Here is a 13,411-nt window from a genome sequence, read left to right as displayed (position 1 = left end):
GGCAGTCAAGGCCACATTTATGATCTCACAAGGGCAAGCCTACATTTGTGGTGTATTTGTTCTATACCAATGACTACAGACTCTAGACACTGAGTCACTTTCAATGCTCCCAGATCCTAGGAGCCACAGAAGGATGTGGCTCCTGGATGTCTATTTTTTGTCTGTACTGAAATAGTGGGTAGGACATTTCAGTTTTGTAGTAAATGTACACTGCTTCTCGCCATATTGGAAGCATAGGAACTTGTTCATTGTAGACATGCCTCCATCAAATTCTACACACTTGTTCCATCTTTCACACTATCTATGACCACTTATTACTTGCTTTCTACCGACTTGCAACCTATTTTCCTTGTATTTTACTCCATCCAAGGTATTTTTTTTAACACAGTGATCAAAGCATACAATACATTGATAGTTTTAAATGCCATACAATAGATTATTTGTTATATATAAAGACTGATATTAAGGATAGCTCTGGAATATTTAGCTGCTTATCCATTTTAAATGTAAAGGTTTAGATAAACAATTGTGTCGGGAGTACAGTATTCTGACCTGGTATAACTGGTTGACTTTCTCTTGAGTATGGACATATGATTCAAAGTCAGCAAACACTTTGAACCTGGACATGAATAATAATTTGAAACACCATTAAAACATAAGAACAAAAGGTTGTTATAAATTAGAGTTGTACTTTACAGGCTTGAAATTGCTTAGCTTTAACAATTATTAGGAAATCTGGGTGTCAAGGAACACTCTTTTCATCCCACTTCTAAAGCTCTGCAAATACTTGGCGAAGATTGTTACTTATAAATGCTCTCTTCTTCAAAGATACTATTGAATGAAACATTATTGAAGCACAGCTGCTGAGGTCACAATAAGGGTCTAAGAGCCTTTACTCCCAAATCAGGAATACGGTGAATTGCTGAGCTGAGTCCTGGTGGACATGAAGCTCAGCAACTTTTTAAATGTTGACTTTCCGAACACTAGCAAAGCTGAAAATTTAGACATCAGGCTGTCCAACCCTTTGCCTGGTGCAGCTACAAAATAAATTCTTCCTCCCGTTGGAATGGGTACAACAGTTTTGCCAAAACCACATTGGTGAACTCCAAAACATGTGGGGATGATTCTCCCGTCCCGGCCCGCTGTGCTGCTCGTGTAGCACAGCGGGCTGGGGGAAATCAGCATGGGACCTGTAGCGGGACTCACGAGCAGCGTCCGGCTAATCGCAAGTTTCCCAGGCAATGTTTTTCGGCGTAATCAGCCTTGCGCCGGAAGTCGGTGCGAGGCTGATTACCATATTGTAATCCCAAATTCAATATGATTAGCAAGCCTGAGATGGTAGTCTCCGGGCCCATTAGTGTCTCCCCCCCCGCCCGCTGGGAGAGGTTCCCACCAGCGGGGATTACAGTGGTCCCCATCAACAGGAACAAGGCATGATCACCCCACTGGTGGGGACAGAGGCCATTGAGGTCAGGGGCACGGGCACTGGCACTGCCCTCCAGGCACCCTGGCAGTGCCAGGGAGTGGGCTCACAGAGGGTAGGGGCCGATTGGTGGTCATGGGGGGGGGGGGGGTTCCACCGCACTCTGCAATGGGATCGATGGGAGAGGGAGGGAGGAGGCGATTGGGACTGTACATGGAGGGGGAGGGGGAGGGGGGGGGGGGGTGAAGCGCGACTGGGGGCCTGTGGCTTCCGATTGGGTCTGGCCCGGAGGGAGGGTGGGGGAGATCAGGAAGTCGTTGATTGGGGGAAGGCGATGGTGAGGCCAGTGCGCATGCACCGATCTCCCCATTGACAAATTGGCACATGCGCAGTGGCCCACTTAGTGCTCCCATTTGCCCGCTTGTTAGACATACAGTTTTTTTGGGGGAGAATCGCCCCCGTGAAATTTTCTGACACTGGGAAATCCAACCAAGTCAGCACTGGGGGCAGTCAACAGATGGAAGTTTAGCCCTATCTGTGCTGCTGCAGCTACTAGGAATTTCAGGGTTCCTTTGTCCAAAAAGCAGTATATTGAACCAAGTAGAATATGAAACAACTGTTTAATTGAAGTTTCAATTATAATTCGTCTTATGCCTTCAACCTGTCATTAATTATCAATTATCAGAAGATTGTAAGGTAGTGAGTAAACTATAAATTATCCACAAAGTAATGCTTTATTCAGTTTCAGGCTATAACACAATCTTGAGTGTCATATAATAGGATATAGAATGATACAGCACAGAAGAAGGCCATTGTGTATCTGCTGGCTTTTTTGAAGAACTACCCAATTAAACCAACTCCCTTTTCCTCATAGCTCTGTAAAGTACTTTTCTTCAAGAGAAGAGCTGCTATAACTGGGAATTAGTGAAGAGAAGATGGTTACTGCTAAAGTAAGAGGGAAGATAGAATTGAGTCTTCATTTTTGGGAGAAACAGACAGGAAAGAGATGTCATTAATGATGTTTAAAAGGAATTACCTGTCATGGTGAAAAAGCATATTCAGAATATCACTGAAAAGTTCCGGTTGGTTTGGAGAAAAATATCCACTTGCGATCTGATTGACCACCGCTTTCAATTCTGGAAAGCTTTCATAATATTGCGAAGCACTGTATCTGAAAAAAACATCAACATCAATTAGCAACAAATAATCTGATGTCCTATTGCAGAAGACCATTAAACACACTTTGAAGTTGCTGAAAGAACAATTTGATAAACAGCAAGATATTTAATGGCATTTTTATTATAAATTGTTTCAGGAAGAAAATCACATTTCTTCTATTTACCATTGTTCCCAATCTTTGCACATAATCTTGGACGCTTATTTTCAATATTAGCCTTTTCCAATTGCTGCCTTTTCTTAGCTGCCCTGCCATGTATCTATAATTCTTCCCATACCATGTGAGTCAATATTTCATTAATTAGTTCCTATTAGAAGAATCCAAAAGCTGCAATTTTGCTAGAGCTTCTTAATGCCACACTCTGGCTGCCTTGATGTCAAGGGCAGTCACTCTCATCTCAGCTGTTGAGTTCAGCTCTTGTGTCTATGTTTGAACCAAGGCTATAATGAGATCAGGAGTTGAGCGGCCCTGGCAGAACCCAAACTGACCGTCAGTGATCAAGTTACTGCTGAGTACGTACCGCTTGATAATGTCTTCCATCATTTTGCTGATGATTGAGAGGAGACTGATTGGCTGGGTTGGATTTATCCTGCTTCTTATGGACAAGACATTCCTGGGCAATTTTCACATTGCTGGGTAGATGCCAATGTTGTAGATGTACTGGAACAGCTTGGTTAGGGGAACAGCTTGGTTAGGGGCACAGCTAGTTCTGAAGCACACGTATTCAGTGCTTTTGCTGAAAAGTTGTCAGGACTCATAGCCTTTGCTGTATCCAGTGCTTTCAGCCATTTCTTGATATCACGTGGAGTGAATCGAATTGACTGAAGACTGGCATCAGTGATGCTGGGGACTTCAGCAGGAGGCAGAGATAGATCATCAACTCGGCACTTCTGGTTGAAGATGATTGCAAATACTTCAGCCTTGATTTTTGCACTAATGTGCCGGGCACCCTATCATTGATTAGGGATGTTTGTGGAGCCTCCTCCTCCAGTTGGTTGTTTAATCATCCACCATCATTCATGACTGAATGTGGCAGGACTGCAGAACTTAGATCTGATCCATTGGATGTGGATCGCTTAGAAATATTGCTTTGCTGCTTCCTTTGTTTGGCTTGCAAGTCGTCATGTGTTATAGCTCCACCAAGCTGACTCCTCATTTTTAGGTATGCCTGATGTTGCTTCTGGCATGCCATGTGGGCAGCATGGTAGCACGGTGGTTAGCACTGTTGCCTCACAGCATCAGGGACCCGGGTTCAATTCCTACCATGGTTGACAGTCTGTGTGGAGTTTGCACATTCTCCCCGTGTCTGTGTGGGTCTCCTCTGGATCCTCCCACAGTCCAAAGATGTGCAGGTTCGATGGATTGGCCATGCTAAATTGTCCCTTAGTGTCTAACGATCTGTAGGTTAAGTGGATTAGTCATGGTATATGGATGGGGTTACAAGGATAGGGTAGTGGAGGGACTTCGGGCCTGGGTAAGATGCTCATTCGGAGAGTCGGTGCAGACTCGATGGACCAAATGGCCTCCTTTTGCACGGTAGGGATTTTATGATTCTATGCTCTCCTGCACTCTTTGTTGAATCAGGATTGATCCCCTGGTTTAATGGTAGAGTGGGGAATATGTTGGGCCATGATGTTGCAGATTGTGGCTGTATACAATTCTGCTGCTTTTCATGGCCCACGGTGCTTCACAGATGCCCAGTTTTGAATTTCCAGAATTGTTTGAAATTTATCCCATTTAGCATGTGGTAGTGCCACACGATGGACAGTATCCTCAAGGTAAAGATAGACTTTGTCTTGACAAGGACTGTGCAGTGCTCACTCCTTCCAATATTGTCCTGGAGATACATCCGCTATGGCAGATAGATGGGATGAGCTCAAGTATGTTTTTCCCTCTTGTTGGTGCTCTCACCACCTGACCATGACCCAGGGTAGCAGGTATGTCTTTAGGACTCGGCCAACTCAGTCACTAGTGGTGTTAAAGAGCCATTCTTGGTGATGGACATTGAAATCCTCCACCCAGAGCACATCCTCAGTGCTTCCTCCAAGTGATGTTCAAGATGGAGGAGTACTGTTTCATCAGCTGAGGGGGCACGGCACATGGTAATCATCAGTGGGTTTCCTTGTCCATGTTTGACCTGATGCCACAAGATTTATTGGGGTCCATCAACAATGTTGACGACTCCCAGGGCAATGTTTTCTTGACTATATAGCTTTTTGTCACCACAAGCCAGCTTCGATTCCCGGCTTGCGTCACTGTCTGCGCGGAGTCTGCATGTTCTCCCCATGGGGGGCATGCCTTATGAGGATAGGTTGAGGGAGCTTGGTCTCTTCTCCCTGGAGAGACGAAGGATGAGAGGTGACCTGATAGAGGTTTACAAGATGTTGAGAGGTCTGGATAGGGTAGACTCTCAGAGGCTATTTCCAAGGGCTGAAATGGTTGCTACGAGAGGACACAGGTTTAAGGTGCTGGGGAGTAGGTACAGAGGAGATGTCAGGGGTAAGTTTTTCACTCAGAGGGTGGTGGGTGAGTGGAATCGGCTGACGTCGGTGGTGGTGGAGGCAAACTCGTTGGGGTCTTTTAAGAGACTTCTGGATGAGTACATGGGATTTAATGGGATTGAGGGCTATAGATAGGCCTAGAGGTGGGGATGTGATCGGCGCAACTTGTGGGCCGAAGGGCCTGTTTGTGCTGTGGCTTTCTATGTTCTATGTTCTATGTCTGTGTGGGTTTCCTCCAGGTGCTCCGGTTTCCTCCCACAGTCCAAAAGTCACCACCTTTGGTGGTACAGGACAAACTGGGGACTTGGTGGTGCTGTCAGGGACATTGTCTGTAAAGTATGATTCTGCAAATATGGCAATGTCAGGCTATTTTATGAGTTTGTGGGGACAGCTCTCCTGATGTTAGTAAGGAGGAGTTTGCAAGTCGAGGGCTGGGTTATTGTCATTTCCTAGGTCAGTAATGGGTGATCCATCTGGTTTAATTCTTTTTTGTAGTGGCTTACTAGGCCATTTAAGAATAGGCCAAATCAGGTAAGGATGGCAGATTTTCTTAGTAGGTTTTAATGGGTTTTTATAACAATTGTCAATCGTTTTGTGGTTACCATTTGACTAGCTTTTAATTCCAGATTAATTAATTGAATTGAAATTCCACCAGTCGCCATGTATTAGTAGTCCTGTGACCTTACCACTATGACACAGCCTCCCCCATCTAAATGATCTTGATCACAGGCAAGACTATTTCAATCTCTTCTTTGTATCCTTCACCAGCCACTTTGGCAACTCGCTACAGTCCCATTTCCTTCTGAACTAACTCTGAAAGTCATCAGGGTGGTAACAGAGAATATTGGAAAATGCAGGTGGATGAACTCTACCCCACCTCACTGAACTGCCAGAATAATTTTGGCCTTAGATCAGTTTAAGTTTATTTATTAGTGTCACAAGTGGGCTTACATTAACACTGCAATGAAGTTACTGTGAAAATCCCCGAGTCGTCACACTCCAGAGCCTGTTCGGGTACACTGAGAGAGAATTTAGCATGGCCAATGGACCTAACCAGCACGTCTTTCAGACTGTGGGAGGAAACCGGAGCAGCCGATGGAAACCCACACAGACATGGGGAGAACGTGCAGACTCCACACAGACAGTTACCCAAGCTGGGAATCGAAGCCAGGTCCCTGGCACTATGAGGCTGCAGTGCTAACCATATAGATAGATGTAATACATAGATAGATTAGACAGAAAATTCTGAATTGTCTGAATTTAAAACTGCAGCCCACAAATCATTAGCTTATAAATACTACCAATTTTAAATAAGCAGTTACTCAAGCATACCAATTATGTTAATTTATATAAATCAAATTAATTGATTTCAATTAACAGCAACATAGATCAATAGTCATTTAAATATAAATATTTGTATAGAGTATTATCACTTTTCCACTGGTTTGCTCACTTCCGTCATTACATAACACTCTAAAATAATTTCTCAAGGTCACTGCAGATGATATTTGTTACTTTTATTGGAAACACACCCTTTCTTGTCCAGTTCTGCCACGTCTTGAACCCTCATGCCGAAAATGAACATATTGTTTTCACCAGCTTCCTCGGCCATTTCCACATTTGCTCCATCCATCGTGCCAATAGTCAGGGCACCATTCAACATGAACTTCATATTCCCTGTGCCGGAAGCCTCTGTGCCAGCTGTGGAGATTTGCTGTGACAGGTCTGTTGCTGGAATAACTGTAAATAAATTCATTTAACTTTATTTCAAATTGCTAGAGTTAAAAGAGCCTGACGTTTTTGAGGATGGAGGAAACAAGGGCCTATGAATTTGATGGTGCGCACTTGTTTTTCAGGCCCTACATAAGCACCTAAGCCTCCAATACAATGAGCAGAAATACACCTTTTATGAGCTGGAATATTTGTAAATTCTCTTAGAAGGGGTAGAAGAACAGATTCCCAGGTTTTAAACTTCCGACATCCAGGGGTATCAGCCCTGCCACCTCGAAGAAGATGACTGAACCACTCGGTGTCAAAGTCAGCACATCAAGGACTGCACGTAATATCAGAGAAAAGTTTAATGGTTTTACAAAGACTTTCAATACAAGGTCCATCCTCCTGATGGCACAGGTGGAACTCTTGCATAGCCCTGTGAATTAAAAGCCCATATCCTTTAACCGTGTGGAGGTACATACTACTAACATACTATAAGAACAGTCTCCTTGTTTGCATTCCTCCATTTTTATATGCCAAGATATATTCTACTTTAAAAGAATTTCATACTTTGAAGTCTTCTTGCACTCTCATCATTATTTTAAGCTGGCGCCTAATTATGAAACAGGGTAACTACATAAAGGAATGACCCTCACTTCCCTTTTATCATTTTTTCATACTGGCATTGAGTAATGTCCTACATATAATTATATATTTGTATACATAGGGTTTCAATAAATATCCTTATTGGGAATGGAAAAGTTAGGCTATGTCTGCAAAGTAATCTTATTGGATGAGTGGAAGGATGGGGCTGATTCTCCCATCCCGCTATAATTTATTAGCACAGTGGGCCAGGAGATTTCAGTGGGGCCAGATTAGCATGATCCACGCTGGGCACCCGGCCCCGAGTGTGTCTCCCTGCGTCGGATTTCTGGCGCTGTCAGCTCCGCATGCTTGGGAGGGCCAGTGATCAGGCCATGGAGGGGTGAGAGGGCTGGTGTTGTGGGGTGGTGGTGCTGGCCAGTGATCGAGCTGGCCAGCAATAAGGAGGCCAGCAGACAGGGGCTACTGCGCATGTGCCGATTTTGGCGCTGACAGATCAGCGCATGCGTAATGGCTTGCTCAGCGCTATGCTGCCAGCATCTCCAGCAGGAATAGGCCTCACCTACAGAATTTCTTACATGATTTACGCTGGTGCACTCAGCAGTGCTTAGATTCTTCTCTGAACTCCCACTGAAAAAAACAGCATGATTTATTCCAGTTTTTACGCGAATTCGACACTTAGAATTTTTTTGGGAGAATCGCCCCCCAATATGTTTGCAATGTTTGCATTAGTGAGGCCACATCTGGAGTACTGTGTACAGTATTGGTCATCTTATTTAAGGAATGATCTAGAATGAGGGGTCATTGTTTAAAATTAAGGGTTCGCCCACTTAAAACTGAGATGATGTGAATTTTATTCTCTCAGAGGATTATTGGTCTTTGGAACTCTCTTTCTGAAAAGATAATGGGAGTCTTTGAATATTTTTAAGGCAGAGGTGGATAGGTTCTTGGTAAGCAAGGGTGTGATAAGTTATTGAGGGTAGGTGGAATGCAGATTTGAAATGACCAAATCAGCCATGATTGAGGAACCGAATGCATGTGCCAATTTGTCAGTGGGAAGATCGGTGCATGCGCACTGGCCTCCCCATTGCCTTCTCCCGCCGATCAATTACTTCCCGATCCCAGCCCCCCAGCCAGCCCCAATGGCTTGAGGGACCGAATGGCTTTCCTGCTCCTTGTTCGTACGTTCGTATCATCAAACATATTGCACGAGGTATAAACAGTTCTATCTGCAGGGTTACAAATCTTATATAATGTGCATTTAAAATTTGCTTGACTTATTTGTGATTTGCTCGCATATACCATTAATTTTAAAAAAATCAAAAACCATTATATGTAAAAACGTCAGTTTTATAGATATTTGCTTTTGCTCAGAAACAATGGAAATCTAATCAAATATTAACAATCAAAATGCAAGTAAATTACTCATGCAGTTTTCCTGGCATCTTTAAGTGGCCACACTGATTCATTACTCAACTGACTTTATGGAGATTTTCTGCTTTACCACTCCCAGTTAAGCTTCATGTCACCAGCTTGCCTTTTTCTCTTTACTTGAAACAAAAGGACAAGTAATCATGAAGGGGGCATATGCAAGTGGAAAGTCAACCCTTATATAACAATAACATCTGTAAAATAAATACATTAAAACTTATAAATAATTCACAAAATAACTTTAAATTTATCCATAAAATTGTAAGAAGACTGTAAAGAAATATAAATAAGACATGACATCAAAGGAGAGAAATGAAATGAGAGAGGAGAGGTAAGAAAGGAAGCAGGTTTTGAAAGTGATCATACTATGTTAATGATGAAGCTGTACAAGTAATTCATCATGACTCAGTTTGGGGCCTTTGCTCTCTCCCAACACATCTGCCCCTACTTTGCCATTATTATTATGCTCAATTTATCAGCCCATAAAAAACTTATTCGTGAATCATTTTGATGAGAAATCTCGTTGTTTCTATTGTTTGTTGAAGAGTAAAATATGCTACCAAAGTCCTGTGCTACTGAGCAATACCTTTTTCAGCCAGTGAGACTCTGTAGTTTTCCAAGAAAATGACCTTCAATTTGTTACCAATGTTAGGATCATTGTTCACTTTTTGTGCCACAGACGTGATGAGTTTAATAATCAACTTAGCCATATAGTAGCCAGGAGCAGCCTAAGAAAGAGGGATGTTTAAACTTAGAAAAGAAACATTGGTAACATTTGAATCATCATGAAGTCCAATGTTTTATCATCAGAAACAGTATTAATTGCTTTAGTCAGACATGTAAAAAGTTTATGAAAAATCTTTACATCAAGTCCACAATAGAGAACATTCCAAAAAGGAACAGATTTATACAATTACAACAATTTTGTTTGATATTTTCATGATACAAAGCCAGTTTATGAATGGAAATGTTCCATAGTTTTGAGTGAAAATGAATGAAACATTGAAATGTTGGACTCTCAGAAAAATATCTGGAGATGGATACAAACAGGGCCTGGGAACATTTTGGAACTAAACAAAGTCAAGCAACTGATCTACTAGTTTTTCAGTTATACCAATGGTGGGAGAAAGACTCTTCCGCTTCCTAGGTAGACTCACTACTTTTTGAGGCCATTAAGAAAATAGTGGATAGAACAATTATTTCAACCTGAGCTAACAGTAACTGTAAAGAGCATCCTCTACAGATTTTGAGGCTGTTAATGGATGGTACAGTTCATAAATTAGTGATACAATGAGATCTTGCTTCAATACAGTGAGAGTGATGATGCACACATTCTTACCTCCCAGGAAAGAATGCCTAAGAAGAACCTAGTGCTTGGAGCGGAAAGAATTACTTATCCAATGCCTAAAAACACAGTGGCTCAAAGAGCCATAGACCCGTTTTTCCTTGGAATGCCTGCTATGGCATGGATTTGGAGCAGTGAACAGAAAAAATGCATTCTTAAAGGCTACCACTGCAATAAAGATCCACCTGAATCCTCCAAAAATAAAGATCCTTCCTTCTTAGGCTGCCGCATTTTGTTACATTTAAATGAGGTTGGGGGTGGGTTCAGTTAATCTCTCCACCCAATTTGAAGTCCAAACAATTGAAGTAATTGTAAGAGTTGCTTTATGTAACCCTGAGGAAAATAGTACACCGACAGGTCATTTTCCATGTTGCTACTGAATGTTTGTGTTTCTCTACCTACATGTCAATTATTTTAGTATTTTGGAGTTTGAGCCAGATCTTCTGGTGCTACTTTCAGTCAACTCTGTTCATAATAGAGTGCTTTGCAATCTAGGTAAGAATTTCTCAATGGGAATACCTTTATGTTAATGTTAGAAAGAGGAGAAAGAAAACATGGAAGAGACGAGGTTAGAAGTTCTCAGGATCATTGGAACAGGAGTATACCATTCAGCCCCTGAAGCCTACTCCACTAATGAATTAGATCGTGGCTAATCTATCTACCTTCCTGCGTTCTTTAATATCTATAACAAAATCTATCAATTTCAGTTAGATGAGGCTGAATGAGGATTTTCCTGGCACCTAAGGAGTGATGTTCAATTCTAAGAGATACCAGCACACCTCTTCCACTTGTCTCGGATACAAAGCAGTACTTTGAACAGAACTGAGTAAAAGTAGAAAGTAATTACTATGACTAAAATTACACAGAAGCTAAAGACAAAGAAACACCAACCTTCAGTAGCAGCATACCAAACAACTTTCTCCTTGTAGTAACTGCTTTAGGGGTACTTTACAGTGAATAGATGAATTAATTGACACAGGTTTTAGGTTGAAATATAATGAAGAGCTTAAATGTGGCGGGTGGGTTTCTGGCAAACCTTAGTTAAAAACCAACATTTCTGGGAGGGGAACGTAGGTGTGTTTTATTTTGTAGCGGATTTGTCACTCATTTCGTGGATTTTGAATTTGTGAAATAAACTAATCTTCCAAGTTAATCCTAGCTCAAGTTTGCTCTGCATTCTTTGTGAAATTGGATCACACAAAAATCAAGGGGTTGGGGAAAAATGACACAACTAATTAATTAAAACAAACTAATTCAAAACACCTATGGTAGTAAGAAGGAAACAGTGCTGCTTGAACTGACTCTCGCCTGTCTGTAACAAATGTTGCATGCAATGTACTATGCACACTTAAGTCACTGCATGATTTTGGGGTTGGCAAGGAGTTGCAGAAAAATAGGAACAGAAATAAATCTTACCTTGCCACCTATTATAACAGTTCTTGGAACAAAATACTTGTTTGGATCTTTTCTAATTCCTTATACAAAATGTAAACCAGTGTTAATGACAAGTTAAGTTCAAGAACTGTACATGCATTCAGCAGTTATAGTTATATAGTTATGACAGTTATTATACCTGGTACTAAAGGTCTTGAAAAATAACATTATGCATATTATGACATTATGCATATTAATCCATTGAATATACACCAAAATGGCATTTTGTTTGTGTGTGATTTAGGTTAGAAACTGGAATGTTTTGTACCCATTTCAAAGCTGAAAAATTGGGGAAATGAGATTTAATTTCACTCTCAGATTCAAGAGAATCAATCAAATTTGATTTTCCCATGATGTGTGGAAAATGCTTAAATGAAGGACGATATTCTCTTCACAATTACATGGAGATCAGGAAAAACATTTAGCCAAGTATGGGCAGACCTGCTCATAGAAACACTGCAATATAAACAATGCAGCTATTATTGAGCTGGAATGGCAACTAATGTTGCAACAATAAAAATGCATCACGTTAGAAGTAAATAAGGTTTAATGGATTTTGACTTACGGTTGTACATAACAATGACATAAAGACAGTTCATCAGCTGCCGTTTGTACTCATGGATTCGCTTCACATGTACATCAAATATGGAAGATACATTGACCTTGATTCCATACTCCTTTTCTAGTAAGGAAGCAAGTTTGACTTTATTCTCCTGTCGACACAATAGGGAAAAATTGAACTAATTCTGTATACATAACTAGCTTTATTAATTGCACAGAATGCTGAGTTTACATCATTTAAAATACTATACCTGTTTCACCGATGCAACATCACGAATAAATTCATCATTATTCACCAAGGCATGGAGCTTCTGCAACTGGTTCAGGTCTTTAATATAATCCCCTCCTATTTTCTATATGACATTAAAGAAGGTTAATATTTTGTTTCCAAGTTCATTATACATCAACACGCTCTTCGCACTTTCAACAAGGCTACAATATAATTTATCCAAAGTGGTTCCTTTGCTTTAAATTGCACTGGTATGAGATAGTCTTATGTAAAAAGTTTATCTAGTTTATTAATTTAGTAAGAGCTGGAAAGTGGTCTTAGGCTGGATAGCTCTTCTTTGACCTGCACAGATATGATGAGCCGAATGAGTGGCTTCTTTGCCATAAATTTCTAAGGGCGAAATTTTATGATCCCTCCCACTGGTGGGATCTTCTGACCCTGCCGAAGTCAGTGGAGTTTTGAATGGCTCGCGGCCTTTTCCAGCCCTAACCCCACCACAACAGAGCAGTAAAACTCCACTAAAAGATTTAATTACTATAGGACACCTTTGATTTAAAGAATGAAGATCTTCCTACAAAGAAGATCAAGGCTTCTTTGTTGAATCTTGGCATGGTCCACATTTTGTACACAACTGAACAAGTAGTGATTCGGGCGGTGGAAGAACGGTATCCTTTGGGAAATGAAGAGACTGCAAGCTACTATCATTGACCTGTTAAAATCCAGTCAAGTCCAAGCAATAATGTTTGGTAGGGATATGCACATTACTCTAAGAAGTGGTGTTCTGTACACTTCCAAGGGTATTTGCTACAAAGCTGGCCATAAAGTGTGTTTATATTTGGGAATGGTTTCACAGTGGTTTTGTTACTGGACTGGTAATTCAGAGGACAGAACAAATGATCTAGAAATATGAGTTCAAGTCCCACCACAGCAGTTGGGGAAGTAAAATTCAGTTAATTGAATTAGTCTGTAATATTTTTTTAAAAGCTTGATTCAG

At 41.2% G+C, this 13,411-nt stretch overlaps 1 protein-coding gene across 1 annotated transcript in view; it reads right to left on the bottom strand.

Annotated features, from left to right (window-relative positions):
* The window catches only part of pygl (phosphorylase, glycogen, liver), an 88,380-nt gene that overhangs the window by 616 nt on the left and 74,353 nt on the right, over positions 1 to 13,411 (bottom strand). Inside the window, exons 13-19 of the mRNA XM_078233116.1 lie at positions 12,440 to 12,541; positions 12,193 to 12,340; positions 11,610 to 11,668; positions 9,435 to 9,576; positions 6,634 to 6,841; positions 2,460 to 2,594; positions 553 to 619 (exon numbers count right to left, since the gene is read on the bottom strand). Coding sequence (XP_078089242.1) covers positions 553 to 619; positions 2,460 to 2,594; positions 6,634 to 6,841; positions 9,435 to 9,576; positions 11,610 to 11,668; positions 12,193 to 12,340; positions 12,440 to 12,541 — 861 coding nt within the window. The remainder of the gene's footprint in view (positions 1 to 552; positions 620 to 2,459; positions 2,595 to 6,633; positions 6,842 to 9,434; positions 9,577 to 11,609; positions 11,669 to 12,192; positions 12,341 to 12,439; positions 12,542 to 13,411) is intronic.

This window comes from Mustelus asterias, chromosome 18, assembly GCF_964213995.1.
Source record: "Mustelus asterias chromosome 18, sMusAst1.hap1.1, whole genome shotgun sequence".
In the NCBI taxonomy this organism is placed as follows: domain Eukaryota; kingdom Metazoa; phylum Chordata; class Chondrichthyes; order Carcharhiniformes; family Triakidae; genus Mustelus; species Mustelus asterias.
Note: the sequence above shows the minus strand (reverse complement) of the source record. Positions and strands in the feature narration are given on the sequence as shown.